Source organism: Lytechinus variegatus, chromosome 5, assembly GCF_018143015.1.
Source record: "Lytechinus variegatus isolate NC3 chromosome 5, Lvar_3.0, whole genome shotgun sequence".
Classification (NCBI taxonomy): domain Eukaryota; kingdom Metazoa; phylum Echinodermata; class Echinoidea; order Temnopleuroida; family Toxopneustidae; genus Lytechinus; species Lytechinus variegatus.
In genome coordinates this window covers 13,598,794-13,620,025 of record NC_054744.1, presented here as the reverse complement: position 1 = coordinate 13,620,025, position 21,232 = coordinate 13,598,794, and the positions used below count along the sequence as shown (strand labels likewise).

The following is a 21,232-nucleotide window of genomic DNA, read 5'->3' as shown; positions in this document are numbered from 1 at the left end:
ATTTGCTGGTAAATCATGCGCAGAGGATCTTTGTCTTTTATCCATTTCTACACTTTTCTTTAGATTTCAGTTTTAAGGCGGGAAGGATCCCACCCTCCTGTGGATGCTAATATTTTGACTGACCCTGGGTAAATAGAATAATTACAAAAACAAAAATGATGTTTTAATATGAGATTTTTTAATGCCCCTTGAAAGTCCACCATCTTTCTCACTCTCTCCATCTTTCTTTTTATTCATTTTAACTTTCCAATTCTTTCTCTCTTGATATCTATAAAGTTCAGGTTCACCCTTTTAACTTGCACTATTCCAAGCCCCCAACCAATTGGCATCCACAGGAATGGGGGAGTGGGGCTTCCCCCTAGAAAATAAAGTCAAACAAAAGAAAAATGTGGAAAATAGAAATGGATAAAGACAAATAATCCTCTACGCATGTCTTACCTACCAATACAGTTCATTCACAATTTAATTCTTGCAACACCTAAATTCTACTATGAGTTTACCATACTTAGAAAATGCATATTTCCTATGCCATTTTTAAACAAGTCCCTATCGCTGGGAGTGAACGTGTTGCTCACCAGCACGAATTCGAAAATATTTTGATTGACCTGGGGCCCGTTTCATAAAACATTTGCCGCAGCGGCAACTCCCATTTTCTGCGGCAAATCTCAAAACAGCGGCAAATGACAATTTCTGCGGCAATATTTGATGCAGCTATTTGAGCTGCGTCAAATATTTGCCGCAGATACTTTCAGGGGCAAATGACAATTTCTGCGACAATATTTGATCTATTTGAGTTGCGTCAAATATTGCAGCAGAAACGGCTTTTTCATCAAAATATCAACAATTTGGAGGGCCTAACAACCATATTGCTAAAGTTTTTGATGATATTGAATTGATAAATTGCTTTTTGTCATTCTAAATAGAAAATACAGGTATTTTCACTCATTGACAAATAAAAGTAGATATTTATTGAATCACTAAATTTATTGAATTGAATTTACTGAATTTATTAAAGTCAAATTTATTTCATTAAATAGATACATAGGAACATCCATTGTGTTCCTGCAAATTTACACTTTAAAAAAGTATTTCTTTATCCTGTAAAAGAATGAATAATTGTCTCAGTTTGTCAAAGATGTTGCGTCATTGGCTTTTGAGTTTCAATTAGATTCATTTCATTATTCATAAGTGTTTTTTTTGCTGCTGTTGGTTTTTTTCTGATGTGTTTGTTGAAACTCCAGCTGAAGCTGTGGTTGCTGTTAACGTTCCCGGAGTGCTTGTTGGACACCTTGATGTTGTTGAGGTTGCCAGTGTGGTTTTTGCATCTCCTGCAGAAATTGTTGATGCTGCTGTAGTTGTTGCTGTTGGTCAATGTAGTGTTACATCTCCTGTGTGTTTGCTGCTGTTTTTGCTCCTACTGTGCATGTGATTGAAGTACCTGAAATAGTAATTAATTTATAATGCATATGAGCAAGATACTCCCGGGGGGGGGCACTCGACCAAAAATGTGGTGGGGGTGTGCCGCGGGCGAGACAAAAAACGGGGGCCTTGGAGCGGGCTTATTGTAAAAAGGAGGGTCCTCGGAACGGGCTTCGGAACGACAAATGTTTGTGAAAACGGGGGTCCTTGGAACGGATCGCCAGCGTGTGAGTGCGTATGCATCCCCACGGAACGGTCATGCGTGCATGATGCAGCTAGCGCGGCCTCCGCCGGGGGAGCTCTGCGGCCGCTTTTCACCAAAATTCGACTCGTTCAATGCGATCGGAGCGGCGTAACGAAAAATATGCTAGCTTTGGAGCGGATTTCCCTCTTCTTTTTTCTCGATAAGAAGAAAATGCTATGCCTTGGAGCGGCTTTCTTTGTTCTTTTTATCAACAAGGCAAAAATGCTATGCCTTGGAACGGAAATTTGAGTGTGAAAATGGGGGTCCCCTCCGCGGCACATACCCACTATGCATTATATACTGAGTGTGCCCCCCCCCCGGAAGATACTAAACTTATTCCTAATTTCAATTTCATTGTTAACCCTTAATAGAGTGGGGGGGGGGGGTGGAGGCACCTCTTGGTACTTTGCAAGATTTATCCAAATGGACAAGATCCTCAGGCACTCCCGGGATGACCTACCAGAATAGCCTCACAGTAAGGTGTATTAACAGGATTTTGTACTCATAACATTCAGTTGATTTTGCATGAACTCAATTCATCAAATGAATGTAAAGGGTCTACCAGTAAAAAAAATTCTGTGAGCTTTTTCGGGTAATCTTTCTGAGTCCTTTTACTCCTTTAATGAAATATTAATAATTAAATACATGAAGTGAGTTTGACAGTTATTTGACATGTTGCATCTTATGTGCTAGTGGTGGGGTCAATCATTATAGAAATGCAGAATATACATGTACATGTACCAATTTGGCAAGAGAAAGCAAGTCACATTATCGACCAATGATTGATATTGGTTTGTTACTTTTGCAGCTGAAAAAAAAATCATCAACACCTCAAACTAAGAGTTTAATTCTAAAATTTGGATTCCTGACAAAGAGCAAATCAAGAAGACAAAAATAATTCAAATTGTTATTATGACTTACTTTCTATGCCAAAATGAATCAGAATTATAAATAAGTTTAACTTACCTTTAAAATCACATTTCTCGGCTCTTTATCTGGCTCTTCAAACCCTTCAGTTGTTGATTCTGGCATGACTTTCTGATACTATTTTGTGTCCTTCTGGAACTGTGGACAAAACCTCACCTGAAGGAATAAATTAAAATTTTCAAAAAATGTTTGGCACTATAATTTTTTTTCTCACATGAATACATTACATGTATATCAAAAGAAAAGAAAAGGAAACTTCATTTGACTATTAGGTTTTTGTCAGGGGGGGGGGGGGGTAAAGGGGTCAAGATGGGTCAATATGATGAACAAAAATGCAATAGTAAATAATATATAAGGATCAATCTCTGGTTGAAAAACGTCACTTCATGCAATTATTCCTCATAATTCATCTTGCACACACATATACACATAGTGAGGATGGGTGAGAGAGAGCGAGCATCGTCATCGTACATGCAAAAAGTATTAAATCCATCACTGATGTATAGATGGGGGCCATGCCCCCCAGTCAGACTGCAGGTCCCAAGAGAGTGGCTTCTTTCATCCAAATGATATTCATGACTTGAGATGTTTTGTATATTTAATGAGCTTGACGCGGACCATAACACCTTTTCATTCGGTCATTGCTGCTCTAACTGTGCATCGAATTTCATGAATTTGGTACCATTGTAAAGAAGAAGAATCATTCTTTCATGTCATATGTTTGGATTTATTCAAAGATTTTGTAATATAGGTTCAAAGTTTGATCTAAAATATGCTATAAAATAAATATTTTCACCAGACAAAAGTTGCTATTTTCACACTTTATTTGTGTTTGAGCCCAAATGATTTTTATATCATGATAAAGCTGAATATGTATGCTTTGAAACGATATAGGTTTCAAAATAAGAATTGGTTTAATCGGGTCAAGATCACACTTTTCATTTGCCAAGTACATAAAGCAGTTTGAAAACAAGAATACTGCATTCTGATTGGTCAAATAGACCACCCAGTGGCAAATTCCAACGGTTCCAGTGCCAGGGTTCGTAGGAAGGTCACACTTCCCATGTGGTAATCTCCTCAAATACCCTGTGCCTGTTGTTCTGTGAACCTTATCCAGCCAATCAGAACTCTGGATTTCATGCAAGTACAAAATTACAGAAATCTCGTATTGTACCTTAGTGGGAAAAGTGTGATCTTGACCCGATTAAAAGGTGCCGCATATCAAGAGTGGCATTGTGAGAAAGAAAAGAAGTTCAGCTTTATGGTGATATGGATATCATTGAGGCTCAAAATAAAAAGTTTGCACAATGTGCAAAAGAAAATGGAAGAAGAAAATTAAGTTTTGAGGCACACTTTCAGGCCAGAAATTTACTTATTTAACAAAATATTGTATACAAAATAAATGACCAATATGAAAGAGTAACTTTTACTCTATCTGATAGTGCAATAATATTTAATTTAACTTGAGGTTAAAAAGAAATGCCAGTAGTTGCAGTAAACACTGATTTCATGAGAAAGTCTGGCTTAATTGTCAGTATATCATCGAGGATCTAGATTTGGTAAAGTTACATAAACTGAACTTTGTGAAATCTTGAAATCTACGCTGAAAAATGTTCACACTGAAGATCACCAACACAGATAGGCACACGTGGGACAGTGTATTATTATTGCTGGAATATGAGCTTATTTTGCTTATTTCTCAGCAATTACACAATTTCTTCCAGAATCCTTTGGCACATATTTTTTATTCATACAAACAGACACTTGGGTGGTCATTATATTAGATTCTGTAAAAAGTCATTTTGAGATCGTTACCAATACTGGAATTTCTCTTTAAAACAGGTAAATTCTTAGACTCGAGAAAGAAAATCTCATGAATCACAAGATTTTGCAAGGATTCAGCCACGAGATGATTTGGATGTATCTGGACTTTTTGCTCATTAGCATAGGGACCTGCGGTCTGACTGCCCCCCCCCCCCAATGTTTAACGACCAAGAAAGAAAAGGAGAAAAAGAAAGAAAGCGAACGAGAAAGGGTGAAATAGAGAGTATTTACTGGATATTATTACGTCAAAATCTTTCCAAATTTTGATTTCTGTATTAAAAAGTTCTAAAATTTTGCACACTCCCTTCGCTCTCTTTGGAGAACTTTTGTTCCATTCGCCATATTTAGCCCTCTCAAAATATTTGGCTCATTACGCCACTGAATTCAATTGTAAGAATTTTATGTTTGCTTAATGTAGACTTAATCTAACCCTAATAAGACTGCCAGGGTATTTTGGAGGCAGGAAAGATGGGCGGAAGGGGAGTGGGGGCCCTCAAGATTGACCGTTAATTGCGCAATTGTGAAGAAATGCAAAATGCCTGCCACAGATGAAAAAATTGTATATTTGATCATTCTAAAATTATTTAGAATTATATGTTTTACTAAATCATGCATGAAATTAGAATTTGGCTGGAAATCTATAAACACAGACCTTGAAGTTTTTGTTCAGACACATAAAAATTAATTGATATCACATACCTTTCATATGTATTTTTTTCCTTTCTTAAGTATTTCTTTGTTTTTTTTTACTTTTTTTATATTGTTGACAAAATTTTCTGATCATAAGCACAATGAAATTAATAGATTTTAATCAGTAAAAATAAACATTAACCGGTACGATACAATTATGAATTCTGGCTAGAAACAGATTTTGCATTGGATTTGTCCATGAAATCACATTTTAGTGCAATTCTGACATGTGTACTTACACAATGCACAATGTTGCATAATTGCAGAACCGGGTACCCAGGTGTCACAAATTTTGTCTGAACACTCATAAACTTTTTTAAAAAAGGCTTTATAATGACGCGGCACAATCTTTCACGTTGTGGATTTATCGTGAAAATTTTTGGGCTCCCACGGCCTTTTTAGGGTTAAATCAGATAGCACATCATGATGGGTTTTACTGATATTCATTCTGCAACCCATATTTCAAAGACTATCCATCATATCTGACATTGATTTTTACCTGTGGCAGTATGTTAGTCTCTGCATTTCTACAACTGTGGCCAAATATTCTACTACTAGTTCATTAGATGGGCCCATGGCATTTTTCTTATTGTAGGAGACTGGCAAGCCCTGGCTTTGAAGTTCCTGGTATATCCTTCTCCAGCTGCAATATCTGGTCAGTTGAGGACTTGGGGGCTTTGTGTCAGGAGTGGTCTTGGTAATGGCGGTGGCAATGGTGATGGCAGTGACAGAAGCAGACTTGGTGGTGGTGACTGCAATTGCAGCATTGTTGATGGTGGTATATGCCTCATCACGACCAACATTAGCTCCTGCTGCCATGCTGCTGGTCTCCATCTATTATGTTTTAAATAGAATAAAACATTAAAACAATTGATTATTAACACATCAACTTCAGAACACTAGCATATTGATAATAAAACTTATAGATTAGCAGTCAAAGCATAAAATGAACTTCCACAGAAGAGTACATGTACCTTCTAATAGAATTTCAGACCACCTTGAGGATGTTATGCTCAAAGCAAGGTTTTTATTTGACAACATTGGTCAGAGGGACATGGATTTAAATGTCAGAATACAACTGGTATCATTGGTTGATCAATCATACTGTACAATACCCCATTTAGATATATGTTGCTGTTATCTTCCACTTTACCCCTCTTAGATTTTTGGCATTGAGTAGTAGTCCCAGGGAAGGTGCTGAAGACTTTGGTACAGGTGTCTTTGCAGTATCTGGGAGGTTGCTTGCTGAATCTAAATGACTTTCTTTCGAGGGTTTCCCTGGTTTGTGTGCATTCTGTACGAGAAGAGTGAATAAAAAAAAAAAAACATTAAAAAAAGAAGAAAAATTGAATAAACCGAGATGCAAGAATGAAAAAATGACTTTAAATTTGTCAAATTAATATTCAATAGTACATTTAGAATAATATTTGTTTAGAAATGAATCCTTTTCAATGGACTTGCAGCAAAATAAACATGTTTAAATATTCATGATGATTTATTAACCCTATCTGGCCCCAAAGGAGGAAGGGGGGGTCTTAAAGGGATGGTCCAGGCTGAAAATATTTATATCTTAATACATAGAGTAGAATCCACTGAGCAAAATGCTGAAAATGTCATCAAAATCGGATAACAAATAATAAAGTTATTGAAGTTTAAAGTTTAGCAATATTTTGAGAAAATAGTCATATCATGAATATTCATTAGGTGGGATGATGTCACATCCCCACTTTCTGTTTGGTTCATAAAATCATAATTTTTTCATTATTTCATACATGTGTAAATGATGTGTCTCCATTATGATGAAATAAGTTTCAGCAATTAATATCTAATGTACTAAATCAGTTGTCAATCCAATTTTTCTAGTTCTTGGAGGATAAAATTTAATAAACATAATTTCATATAATAAAATTCAAAAGAACAATTTGAGATGTGACATCATCAGCCCACCTAATGAATATTCATGACGACCGTTTTCACAAACTACTGTTATAAACTATCAAATTCAATAACTTGATTATTTGTCATCTGATTTTGATGAAATTTTCGGCATTTTGCTCAGTGACTTCTACTCTATTTATTAAGCTACATGTATAAATATTTTCAGCCTGGACCATCACTTTAATAAGCCCCCCTCCACATGTTTTGCAATAATTCCACAGTTAGAAACATGTCCTCATATTTTTTTTGTTGGTCAAGTCTCGCAGAAGTTTAGGGACCAAGTTTGCGGCATCCGGATACGCAGTAATGCAACAATGTATGAGTTCATGTCGGACCTAGAATTGCTCAAAAACATTATTTTTCTTACAAATCTAATCCAATGGAAATTCTATTTTAAATCATAAATGACAAATGCATCATTATTCTTGCACTTATTGGTTGAAATTATAAAATCTTTGCTTTGTCTCAAAATATTATATCTATATTTTGATATTAATAGATGCTCTAAGATCTTATCTTTGAAATGGCATTTAAAAAATAAATTCATGCTTGAGCGAACACGGGACGTTTTATACTTTTAGACTTTTGGCTAATCAGCAGACTTATAATATATTCATTATCTTTGCCATAATTTTCGAAAAATGCTGTCAAATTTCACTAATAAATTTATTCATTTACCTGAATTACATTGGTTTTAATTTGAACTTCTTTTACCTTTGAATTTTCCTTCATAAGTAAGAAGAGACTTTCTTGTCAACCCAAGTGAGAAGATTTGCATTTTTAATTGGGAGAATTTGTAATCATTCAAATCCTTTTTATTATGTGAAACAAATTATGTTATGGTACCTTTGATAATAATTATGTGAAACAATTTATGTAATGGTACCTATAAAAGACATGAATCCTATTTTCAAGGGGTCATTGAATCCTTCACCAAGTTTAATTATGTGCTTGACAGGACAAACAAGAAAATATTCATGTCTTTCAATGGCAATGGTGTATTGAGTCAATTTTGAAGGAGGAAGATATGGCAGATCAGGTAAAATGCATTAAAAAGTTGTGAAGCGAGCAAGCAAAAATTTCCAGTTTTTACTAAAATATCCAATTTTGTGATTTTGACATAATATTCAGAATAATATCATATTTCACTTTCTATGTTTTCTGTTATTTTTCTTTCCACTTTTTTCCTTGGTCATAATTTTGTATTGGGAGGGGGGGGGGAGCACCCCGAGCCCCCACCCCTCAGTATGCCACTGTTCAAAGGCATCATTACCTTTGCAGAACACAATGAAAGGATTCGAAAAAAAACACGCTCTACCATAATTTGGTTTAAAAAAATGTTCTTGCCTAAGGAATATTCAAAACTAAAAGAGAACATATTAAAAAGGAACAACACCACAACTATCCAAATAAATAAGTAGATTTGGAAATGAATTTTGACTGCATAATTCGAAAATTATGGCAAAGATAATGAAAAGGTTAAGAGGAATTCTGCTGATAGCAAGAAGTCCGACCATCATATTATGCCATTTTGGCGCAAGCTTCCTTTTTTACCCCAGACAAAACAAAAATTTGTGTTTGCGTAAGCACGAACAAAACCAAATTATTTTAATAGCATTTGAAGGATAAGACTCCATAGCATGTATTGACACCAAAATATTGAGATCATAATTTGAAACAAAAATTTTATAGACTTTTCAAATCTATCCCATTTTTTCATACGCACTGTAGAACTTGGGAACTTATTTAGAGATTTACTTAACTGTACAGCAGAGAATTCTCTATTTATGCATAAAATAATTTATCAAAAATGAATTTTAATAAATTATGAAAAATCAGCAATACACCCTTAGCTTTGCAATTTCAAAGAAGCTCATGCTAATTATGTAGGGCTAAACCAAATTTTTAATTTGTTTGATCATTTAGTAAGCGTTAACTTAAAATACACAGTCCCCTGGTACACAGTATAGGCCGAGGTCCATGGTGACCCTCCCGAATAGGATAATTTTCATTTCTCTTTGGCTACTGAGAATGGAATATTCAAAACATTGTTCTGTCAAACCAAAGGTAGATAGATAATACAGAGATTATATTTCTTTAAAACACGTATGATATAGATCTACTGTACCTTCTGATGACGAGGCGGCAAATTAAATGTGGTTGGGACAGCATCCTGTCTTAGACGAATCGTTTGCCCAGTCCTGTCAAAGCAAGCATCTTCAAAATGATCAGAACAGAGTTCAGAGCTCTTGGAGGAATTCGATGAAGCTTGCTTCATATTGACCATCCATACTGTGTTACAGTACCAGTTCAGTCCAACGGCTGAATGGGAATCTGCAGCAAATGTAAACACATGTCATGAAATCAATTATATATAATTAAGAAAACTCTAGGCCTACTCAGCAGCGGCCCGTTTATCAACACCTGGACAAGTGAGTCATATTTATCTACTAACCACAGAGTTAGTTCCTATCTTTAGGATTTTTTACAAGAAATAATCCATTAATAACGTTATATTGAGACTATCGGTAGAAAGTACAAGAGATGTAGCCTTAATCACATAATAGCATAATTTTCAAAAAGTTAAATCATGATAAAACTTGCAATTATTGTGATAAATCAGGAAATACATCCAATCAAAAAAATAGCAGAGCCAAAACTAGAACAAAAGCTTCAATCTCTGTTAAAGGGGAATCCAACCCAAATAAAAACTTGTTCTTAGGGGAATAAGAAAAATCAGTCAAGTTGATAGGTGAAAGTTTGAACACTATCTGACAGATAAGAAAGTTATTTTTTTAAAGTTGTGAATATTGGTAATCCCTAGATCCACGAGACTGCAAATTGGCCACATATGTGATGTCACAGTGATGTAAGGCAAGGACTACTCTTCCATGTACTCCAATACATAAAATGGCTAATATGTCATTTTTTCAAATGTTTTACTTCAAATTTTTATTTTTCTTTCACATGAGGACATAAAACAATATACTACCAGGGTTATATTTAGATTACTGCCCCAGGGGAAGGGCAGTTAGGAGAAAAACACAAATCCCTGATAATTAAGTACATGGCCTATGGGAAAGTTGTCCTTGCCTCTTGTCATAATTTACTTACCCAGTTGCCACTTTGAAATCTACATAATCATAGGGATTTCAATTTTAAAGCAGCCATAACTTTCTTATTGTTGGTCCGATTTCTTTCAAACTTTCACCATTCTGTTTTATCTAATTTTCTCCTTTCCAACACTATATTTTATGACCAAGGCTGGATTCCCCTTAAGTGTAAAGGCATCCGGCCGAGCGTTGTTGGAGCGGTCGTGGAGCGGAGAGAAAAAAAAATCATCACTGCTCGCTACCGTTTACCATTTTCAAGTTCGATTTTAGTTTTTTTTGTTTTCGATTTTTTCCCCCATTTTGAGAGAAAAATTCTACCCTCTTTCCCTACCGCTCCAACAACGCTCGGCCGGTGTGACCATGCCTTTATGTTGGTTGTTCAGCTGAGTTTCGTTGGCTTCACTCACCAAATACAGAAAAAGATATAAAAATACTCCTCGAGACAGAGGGCTGCCAGCTGTCTACTAAAGGCAAATCATGCATCAAACATAATTAAACCATGCAGACTTGGGGATTAAAATGCCGAGAAAAATGAAATCATCACTAATTCATTTTGAACATGACTAAAAAACAAGGCAAAAGAAATTTTTGTCTCGCCCACTTATGAAAATAACCAGAAATATTGTGATTTGCGAGGGCACGCAAGAATTATATCGAAACTTCATTGTGAAATTACTGGGATGGAATAACACTTGTCATACCAGCCTTGCACGTAAACTTTAATATTGACCTGAAAATGACCTTTGACCTTACCATGTGACATCCGACTGCAGCATAAGTCTGCAAGTTTGGTTGAAAAGTGACTTACGGTTGCGGAGTTAGGTGTCATAAGAGAGTCTTGCATGTAAACTTTAACCTGTAGATGACCTTTGACCTTTCCATGTGACCTCTGACTGCAGCATAACATGCAGGTCCCCCAAGTCCATCTACCTTCCAAGTTTGGTTGAAAAGTGACTTACGGTTGCGGAGTTAGGTGTCATAAGAGAGTCTTGCATGTAAACTTTAACCTGTAAATGACCTTTGACCTTTCCATGTGACCTCCGACTGCAGCATAACATGCACGTCCCCCAAGTCTATCCAACATCCAAGTTTGGTTGAAAAGTGACTTACGGTTGCGGAGTTAGTTTTCATAAGAGAGTCTTGCATGTAAACTTTGACGTTGACCTGAAAATGACCTTTGAACTTATCATGTGACCTCCCACTTCAGCGTAACATGTGCAGGTCCCCCAAGTCCATCTACTGTCCATGTTAGGTTGAAAAGCGACTTACATTTGCGAAGTTAGGTGTCCTGCATGTAAACTTTAACGTTGACCTGAAAATGACCTTCGACCTTACCATGTGACCTCTGACTGTAGCATAACATGCAGGTCCCCCAAGTCCATCGACCATCCATGTTTGATTGAAAAGTGACTTATGGTTGCGGAGTTAGGTGTCATAAGAGTCTTGCATGTAAACTTTAACCTGTAAATGATATTTTACCTTACCATGTGACCTCTGACTGCAGCATAACATGCACGTCCCCCAAGTCTATCCAACATCCAAGTTTGGTTGAAAAGTGACTTACGGTTGCGGAGTTAGGTGTCATAAGAGTCTTGCATGTGAACTGTAACGTTGACCTGAAAATGACCTTTGACCTTACCATATGACCTCAGACTGCAGCATAACATGCAGGTCCCCCAAGTCCATCTACCATCCAAGTTTGGTTGAAAAGCGACTTACGGTTGTGGAGTTAGGTGTCATAAAAGTGTTGCATGTAAACTTTAACGTTGACCTGAAAATGACCTTTGACCTTACCATGTGACCTCTGACTGCAGCTCAACATGCAGGTCACCCAGGTCCATCTACCATCCATGTTTGGTTTAAAAGCGACTTACGGTTGTGGAGTTATGTGTCATTACAGGTTTGTGACGGACGGACAGACGACATTTGGATCCCTTAGTCTCGCCTTCACCTCTGGTGGGCAGGACAAATATGTCATACGGACGTTGAGATATGCCGCGAGAGCTTTTCTCGAAAGGGTGGGTTGAGGAGGAAAGTCAAACAAAACACACCTTTTCGGGACAACCGGGGGAACTTTCCATGAAAGGCTGCATGTGTTTAATATTTTTTCTGAACCAATCGTTTCTATGAAAATTAGTCTTGAAATAACAATATAACAGTAATATAGACACTAGACAGAGGTGCATAGATGGGGGGAGGCTTGGGATGCTCCCCCCCCAAAAAAAAAAAAGGGAAAGAAAAATGAAATATAACATTTTCTGAATATTTTTATGTCAAGCTACAAAATGTGATTTTTTTTAATGAAAAGCTTGCTCGCTCACAACTTCTATTGAATTTTGCCTGATATGACACATCTGACTCCCTCAAAATCTTGGGCTCATTTTGTCTCTGATTATTAGGAGAAAAAGAGAGCTTGCAGTTTTTGTGATTCTGAATAAAATTTCATATTAATGAAGTAATTCTGGACACAAAATAATTACACAAAGCCATATGGAATTATGAGAAATAGTAAACAAATATATCAGGCTTTGAGAAAGTATAGTTGAATTATTTATCCGAGGTTGGTCTGACAATTACTTCCTGAGGGGCGAAGCCCCGAGGGAAATATAGTAGTTTTGCCAGTCCAACCGAGGATTAATAATTCCCACTATGCTTTCGAATGAAACGACTGATATATTTGTTTTTTATCCAACTTTTTATAATTTATAACCAAAATCTATGTGATGAGCTTGCAAAGTCCGGTTACTTGAGTTGAATTACCTACTTTTCTCTGAGCCATCGTGCTCAGCAGAACGCAGATCAGTGCCTGTGCCGACACATCGCTGGACTTGCCGGGAGAGAGAGCGCGCTGGCCGGTGTGCCTGAGAGTTTAGCTAGATCCAGTTTTGTGAAATAATGATGTCAGACCTCGATATACTAGTATCCAAAAATATATCGAGGTATGACGTCAGAGTTGAAATATATTCGGTCACATGATGCTACTTGAACCAATAGTACTATACATGATTTACTCTATGTAGGATATAATGTATTCTATTCTATAGGCGTAAGTATTTGCATAGAAGTGTGATGAAACAAATCAGTGGCGAAGTGAGCCAAAGTTTTGAAGGGGCTAGATATGAATAATTGGGCAGATCTTTTTTTTGTGAGCGAGCAAAAAAAATAAAAATATTTAACTTTATAAATATCCAATGAAAGCATAATATTCAGAAAAAATATATTTCACCATTTTCTTTTCTACTTTCTTGGTCATAATTTATTTTTGTAGGAGAGGAGAGGGGGCAAGCGCCCGAAGACCCCTCGCCTCATCTGTGCACTGAAGAAATTACTTTGAAACTGACTTTCCTTTGCAAGCTGCTGGATAATCTTTATATAATAGTTACCATGCAAGGACGGCTGCACTGCCGAGACTATTGAAAATAAATACATGAAAATGCACAAAATTTGTGTTTTCCCTTCTTTCCTTCCGTTTTGTTTCACCTGCATAGGAGAGTAAAATTATATTATAGGCGCTGTTTTTCTGACGGTGGCGGCATCAACACCAAATCTTAACAAAAGGTTGTGTTTTTTAAATGAAAACTTAGAAACCTAGTTCATGAAATTTGGGCATAAGGTTAATCAAGTATTGCTAAACGTCCTGCCTGAGTTTCAGGTCACTCAGTTGTTGTGTGTCCGTACAGGTTGTGTGTCCACACGATCAATGTTAGAAAGTCATTTGAAAAAAGTTAGAAGCGAAGTTTCATCAAATTTTAGTACAAAATGTTGGGAAATATAAAGAACAAAATAGAAGATGATAACAAGTATTGAATTCATATTTTTAGTGTAATCCAAAGACAAAAAGGAAGGCTTCAAAAAGATTGTTTACATTCATAATTCCGAAGCTTCGTTATTCCGAAGGTTTGGATATTCCGGAGGTTCGTTAATCTGAAAGCGAAATAAGGTTCGTTGTTCCGAAGGTCCGACAATCCAAAAATTGAAATGACGTTCGTTGTTCCAAAGGTTCGTTAATCCGAAAAGGAATAATGAGAGTCATAATTCCGAAGGTTCGTTAGTCCGAAAAAAAATGAGGTTCGTTGTTCATTTAGTTTTTTCGGATTAACGAACCTCATTTCGTTTTCGGATTAACGAACCTCATTTCGTTTTCGGACTAACGAACCTTCGGAATTATCACTCATTATTCCTTTTCGGATTAACGAACCTTCGGAATTACGCCACAAATGTTCGGATTAACGAACCCTTTTTCGATTTAACGAACATTGTGGTTCAGGCAATAATGAATTCACGTGTTTTGGAATTACGAACCTTCTGAATTACGAAGTGTAACCAAAAGATAACATGTCCGGACACTGGACCCCCTCCTATATTAGTTTTGTTTTTAAAGATCGTGATGTTCCATGAGTTTTATATTTCCCCATAAAATCCCACCTTTGTCACTCGGAATATCAGATCGACTTAACGGACACGATGTTCAGCCAGATGGAGCGTATAGTAGTGGTGGTGAAGTGGAGCCGGCACAAACATCGCTCGAAGTAACTAAACTTGTACTAGTAATGAGTGGGGCTAGGACCTAGGCCAAACATACTTAGGCTACCACAACAGGCGATAGGCTTTCTTACCCCTCCAAAGATAACTTCTTAAATTGGAGATAAAATTTTACCTTCTAGGGTGACCTTTTCTTGGACTTGCCCTATACCCTGTACCATGAACCGTTTTGGCAGTGGATATCTAAGTCAGTGGGTCGCGCATGGGATCTCATTCTTACTTCTGGTGTCCATACCACATGATTTTTCTGTGCGCGGTGGCGCATCTTTGGGCCCGAGCCGAGATAGGCCTCGACTCTAACATTAGAGTCTACGGACAAGCCCAACTCATAGTCAAGGGTTCATTACATGCAGAAACAGATCTAGAGGGGGGGTTGCAACCCCCCCCCAAAAAAAAAAAAAAATCTGGGGACCATTTTTTTTAAATCTTATCTTTTTTAAAAAACTTGTAATTTTATTTTATTCTATTTCTATGTAGTATTCATTTAATTTATTATTATTATTTATTTGGGGGGAGGGTTGGGCGAACAAATGTCACATAGTCCTTTTTGCCCCCCATCAGCTTTTTTGAGGACACGGGCCACCGCGGAAGTGACAATCTAGGCCAGGGTTGCTGATTCTCATCCCCAAACAAAAATCCCCCCATTAAAAAAAAAAAAATGGGGGATTGCAACTTAATTTTACAAATTTTCATGGGGGTTAATTTGGCAACGACCTCTATATCAAAAATAGTGGTGTTTTAGATGCAAGGAAACGCCATTTTCACACACAGATTTTCAAAAATTTTCCCTACGTGGGAGGGGGGACACCCCCCAAACACCCTCGCTTGCTCCGCTCGCTTGGACTCGGTCGCTACGCTCCCTCACATACCACCCCAACCCCCCCTTTATAAAAGCTGGATCCGCCCCTGACATGCCACAGCGCACAGAAAAACCAAGCCATTACTTAGAAGTGGTGTGTTTAATGCCTTATGGACGTGGACATCACTTGCAGAAGTGGGATCGCAGCAAGCCAGCATGCGCGACCCACTAACTCATTAACTGTCAATTCGAAATCCACTGCCAAACATGGTTCAATGGTTTAATTTACCAGTATTAATACTAACCTCGCAATGCGTGTGGGTGCCCAAGCTAAAGCTGTTTTTAATAATCTAAAAATAAAATCACGTCAATCACTGACTCAGTCTCAGACAGTCAATAATTATATAAAATTTGTCATCCAATGAAGTTTCCAATTTCAACATGCATTTTGCTCTGAGTCAGTCTGAGTATGAATTTTACACCATTTATCAAAATCTAGGCCTAAATATCAGCCTGTATAATTCATTACCATTTTAGGTGTGCACAAAAGACCAATCCCCCCTGGCCTGGCATGGGCATGGTCGACTACAGTAGGACCCTACACAAACTTGAATACACGGGACTATAAATTGCACAGCTTCTTGCAAATGCAAGTTTGGCAACGACTAACGAATTCCCATTTTGTTTTCAACGTAATTTTGAAGTCGAAAACATAGCTAAACTTACGAATGCAATGTCCGTCCACATTCTACCAATTAGAGAAGTTGTTTGCAGCTCTCGTTGACATGAATAACGTGAAATCTAAGCTAAACAAGAAAGGTTCACCAACATGCCGACCTGTGAGTGTGACCGTCCCGCGCCCGGATATCGATCGAGCGAAGATATCGGCTTGAGCAAGGTGCAGCCAATCAGCGACGATCTCATATTCCCTGCCAGAAAGAGGAGACAGAATTATTTTACATGGACAGAATTTTTTGTGATGTGACACAAAATCATTTCGTCGACGGAATTTTTTGTGATGTGACACAAAATCATTTCGTTGACGGAATAAATATTTGCATCGCAACGAAATGAATTTCGAGGACGCAATTTTATTTCGTCTCGAGGAAATTGATTATAAGTGTGACACAAAATAAATTTCGTATATACGAAATCAAACTGCATCATGACGAAATGAATTTCGTTGGAGTGAAACACATATTTTCCTACAGAATTTTCCTTTGGACAATTGGGGTGCTATTTCGTTAGATCAAAATTCATTTCGTGTGTACGAAATAAATTTTGTGGACCAAATTACATTTTGTCTCGACAAAAATTTATTTTGTGTGACAAGAATAATTTCGTATACGAAATAAAACTGCGTCATGACGAAATCATTTTCATACGAACAAAAAAACTTTTGTGTACGGAATGACGTGAATTGGACGGAATTTACCATCGGACATTTGGTGCGCCATTTTGTATGGCACGCCAAATGAAGTTTGTGGACGCAATTACATTTTGTCTAAACGAAATTTATTTTGTGCATTTCGTCGAGACGAAAATGATTTTGTGTGACACAAAATAAATTTCGTGTACGAAATTAGAAAAGCGTCATGACAAAAAGATTTTCGTCTGAATAAAAACACATTTTGTGTACGGAATTGCTTGAATTGCACAGAATATACTGGCGTACACTTGGCACGCCATACAGAACCGCATCCAACTCTCAATCTAAACCACAAACCCCATTTGAATAATGGACATCTCAGGTGAAAGTATGCATTATGAGAAACAACTAATACACCCCTTTTCCCGTCGTTAAAAATAACATCCCATGGAGGAATTGCTTCAAAAAATAAAATACTAAGGATTAAAATATAACCCCCCAAATTTCATTGAAAATATGTTGGAATACTTAGGTTCAAAACTTTCTTATATTATTTCCCTGCATGATGCAAATAGATTTAAGTTATCAGACACCAAGATATACCAAGTATCAATCTCTTTGTCTGGGCCAAGTGAGGCCACCAAGATACAGCATGATGGGATATTTTTTTGTCAACAACACCTCTGCCAACATTTAAGTTGATATCTACAAGGTGTGAACATTATACTTTATTTGAAAGAACTGAAGGCTACACATTTTCTTTTTGTTATATAAAAGTTAACCTTTCCAGTCAATAGTGGGAATACAATTTCCAACCATAATGTGAACCAGAGTATTTATGTAGAACTGTTGACAAATAACTTTGGAAAATCTGCAGAGTTGATATTTTAGACATGAAAAAGATTTTTTAAGTCTTGATGATTGTCCCTGACTGCCACAGCAATGCACATTTCTTTGTTGCGATATCGTCTGACTAAGACCAGAAATGACTAAGACGTGAGGCTCTGTTAGCTGAGCGACACCCGTCCAAACGAAGAGGGATAATGCGCCATTTCCTTCAATGTGATCACAGCTATCATGTTCTGAAGCCTGGGATCTTTTATGGAATGTTTATGTTTTGCTCGGATAAAGTGTTCCAAGAAGGATTCACTCTTAAACAAAATTTCAATGAATGACTTTATTCAAAAATAGGCAATTAAATAAGCATGGATTTTGTTTGAGGTGAGAGGGGGGGGGGTGTGGATATTTGTCTGGACATGCACCAAACCACATTATAATAATTAGTAATATAATTAAGTCAATTTATGAAAGGAACAGAGGGGGAAGAGAGTGATCAAGTGTCTGGCAATGAAAGGTGCCCACAACACAGTACATATGAGATCAAGAAAAAATCAAATTAATGTTAAGGAGTTAGGTCCTACATCTTTCTGGTTCTCAACATGGATATTTTTTTATCAAAAAAGGTTGATATTAATAGCATACCTCCTTTTGTGCAACAGTTTGCTGCCATGCTGCTGTCAGTGATAACTACATTCCTGCGCATTAGGTTCAAATCCAAACCTTGTTAATTACTAATCTTTCAATCAAATACACCCAAACATTAATTGGACATGAAGCTAGTCTGTGGGGATGACGTAAAACAAACCTTATCTTTGGTATCAAGAATGTGAAATCGAAATCAACAGATGAATTAACCTCTCCATGCCAAAATAAACCAAATGAAAAGCAATATATATAGTCTGGAAATTATATCCGTATACCGTTATCATATTATTGGTAGATTGAAGAAAACAGGGCAGGTATACCCAGAAAAAATTTCACCAATGAACTAACACAACCCAAAGAAAAAAAGACATAAAAAAAAACAATGGTAGGGCTGTTATATACTTCATTTCACCATTATCACCATGACATTATGAACTCAATGGGAGATGAAGTATAGAATTACGATTTTTATTTTCTCCAAAAGTACAAAGCTCTACCCTGCCTACCCGTTAATTTGAAGTAATCAGGCAACAATCCGGTTTCTTTGGGGGCATAATAATCCATTTCCTACATGTGATTCCATCATTCCCCAGCAAATACGCATACCCAAAATGATGCCATAGGCAGGGGTGCTGGAGGGAGGAGAAGGGGCCTGTCAGCACCCCTATCTCTTGGGAGGAATAGGGTTTTGTTGACAAGCTTAATCATGACACCAATTGTGCTGTGTAACGTAGATCAAGCCATGATTGATGAAAGCTCGTTTTCCATTTTTTCTTTAAACACCTCCATCTCTTCATCCATGTGTCATCAGAATGATAATGACTATCCATCTTTTATACCCGACCGCAAACAACCATTTCCCTGTCTCCGCATTCACAAAAGATTAAATAACATCCAAAAATAATTTTGCACACCTCAATCAATTTTCAGTCACTGATGTGTACTCTTCCGTCACGTTCTGCCAGTAATTTCAATTTCGTTTCCACAAACAGATCAGTTTTATGACTCTTTGTTTTGTGGTGGGGTATAAACCGCACAATAATCAAGGAAATCATGCATGTCTATATTCAATACGCTTACACACCTACCAATGTGTCTGACACCTTAAAGTGATTGGTTAACATTGGTTTGACTTTTAAAAAATCTGAGCTAGAAGGTCACACTTGTCACCTGTGTCTGTGATATGATACAAAAATGAAGCCCAGAAAAAATCGAGTTCGAAAATAATCATTTAGTGCTTCAAAAATTGAAATATAAAGTGACCGGAAACACCATCTAAATTTCGTCCCATACACTTATGTGTAGTATTTAGGCGTCTATAAGACACCTATTTACAAAATCGGGGTTTGCCTTGTAGTTTTAGCTTTTCACTCTCAATAATGGTTGTTTTCAGGGTTTATTAGTTCTAATACATGCACTTGTACACACGTTTCATCTTGGTTTGAGAATTTTTTAAATCGGCTGCTCACAAAGTTAAACAGTACCTTTAATCATGATTTCCAAACATCAATGCTGCTCTGCTGACATCAATGACCAGATATTTGGTTTCATGGTTTCACATCAATAACTAAGTACTTTCTATCCTTGATACAACCATAGACCTACAACTATGGAGATATTAGACTTATAAAACTTTAGTCAAAAGCTCAATGAGAAAATAACTAGTAATCATGCTTATCATCATGCACAGTAGCAGTAATATAGGCCTATATCACAGAGGTGTCATTGGCCCACTGATTATCTTACACACCTTTAGATTAGACCCCCCCCCCCTCAAAAAAAGTCTTTGTCCAGCTCTATAAAACATTTTCTCCCTGATGTAAAAAAAACATGCTGGAAACACATGTTCAGCATATATGCACAATATAAAAATTATGCAAATACATGTTTGAGCCTTGTCCATTTTTAACCTGTTCGTCTAGCGTGGAAATACAGAAAAGGGGTGATAATGACTGCAGAAAGCTGAATGACCAATTTTTTTCCCTACAAACTAAACTTCTTTCTTATACAAATCTTTTTTTACAAGAAAGATCTTTTTTTCTAAAAAAAAAGAGAAATTGGTTCAATATCAACTGTCATCTGATTTTTCACCATATCTTGCATTTTTATAGGTCTAATTTTTTTTAGTCAAAAGTCAGAAGAGCATTTCATGAGAGTACTTTATAGAGGTTTCACCTGACTGCTACTCCAATGAAAGTGCTTCTCAGCCAATCAGAATCAAGGAAAGTTGTCAGATCTGACTTCTTGTCGGACAAATATATTGATGAAACACTCCCCATGACAAACAAGGAAGAAACAGAAATTCAAGTACTTGAACCCTTGGTTATTATGAACATTCAATAGACTGCTGTAGAGTCACATTGCATGACAGAGTGACTGATAGCATCAAGCACTGCAAACTGCAAGGGCCAAATTCAGGGTCATCAATGCAAGGCTAAAGCTCATAGTTTAGTTTACAGTCAAATCTCGGCCATGTTCATAAAACTTCGAGTTCTGAAGTCTGAATTAAGGATGCTAGGCTAGTTGACAATTTTACTCAAGATTCATAAGAACTAGTCTTAAGCAAGTTTTATAAATGAATGATATTACAAAACATTTTGCATAATCCACAAAGTAATTACATGTACATTATGAAGCAAAACAATCATACAATACATACTTTGTAATGTATTCAAATCTTCATCAATTGGTCTTTCATTCTTTTCTTGAGTGGATGAGAAACATGATTGATGTAGTTTCAGTTCCTTATTAAATTGACACTAACAAGAAAAGAAGCTACATAAATATTCATAATTACATCACTCAATATCCATCCACCTACACGTAGGCCTTCACACATGTAGATGCAAGATTTATTAAAATCAAAGATATCTAAAGATGGG

At 36.8% G+C, this 21,232-nt stretch overlaps 1 protein-coding gene across 4 annotated transcripts; it reads right to left on the bottom strand.

The window, feature by feature from the left end:
* Positions 1-1,402: 1,402 nt before the first annotated feature.
* Positions 1,403-16,436, bottom strand: LOC121415418 (THAP domain-containing protein 5-like). Of its 4 annotated transcripts, none has more exons than XM_041608619.1 (6): positions 16,223-16,436; positions 9,171-9,376; positions 6,258-6,398; positions 5,604-5,938; positions 2,630-2,746; positions 1,403-1,438 (listed from the first exon to the last, which is right to left on the bottom strand). In XM_041608619.1, the coding sequence occupies exons 2-5, from the start codon at positions 9,327-9,329 to the stop codon at positions 2,743-2,745; spliced, it is 639 nt and encodes a 212-aa protein (XP_041464553.1). In that variant the 5' UTR covers positions 9,330-9,376; positions 16,223-16,436; the 3' UTR covers positions 1,403-1,438; positions 2,630-2,742. The 4 variants fall into 4 exon arrangements, with proteins under 4 accessions (XP_041464553.1, XP_041464552.1, XP_041464554.1 ...); XM_041608618.1 differs by lacking the exon at positions 16,223-16,436 and adding an exon at positions 14,813-15,065; XM_041608620.1 differs by lacking the exon at positions 16,223-16,436 and adding an exon at positions 12,920-13,301.
* Positions 16,437-21,232: the final 4,796 nt, after the last annotated feature.

Coding starts and splice junctions, on each gene's coding strand:
- LOC121415418 (XM_041608618.1), bottom strand. CDS start 14,858: ATGGTACAGGGTATAGGGCAAGTCCAAGAAAAGGTCACCCTAGAAG. Junction 6,399..9,170: donor TGCCGCCTCGTCATCAGAAG/GTACAGTAGATC, acceptor CTTCTCGTACAG/AATGCACACAAACCAGGGAA. Junction 5,939..6,257: donor ATGCCAAAAATCTAAGAGGG/GTAAAGTGGAAG, acceptor AAAACATAATAG/ATGGAGACCAGCAGCATGGC.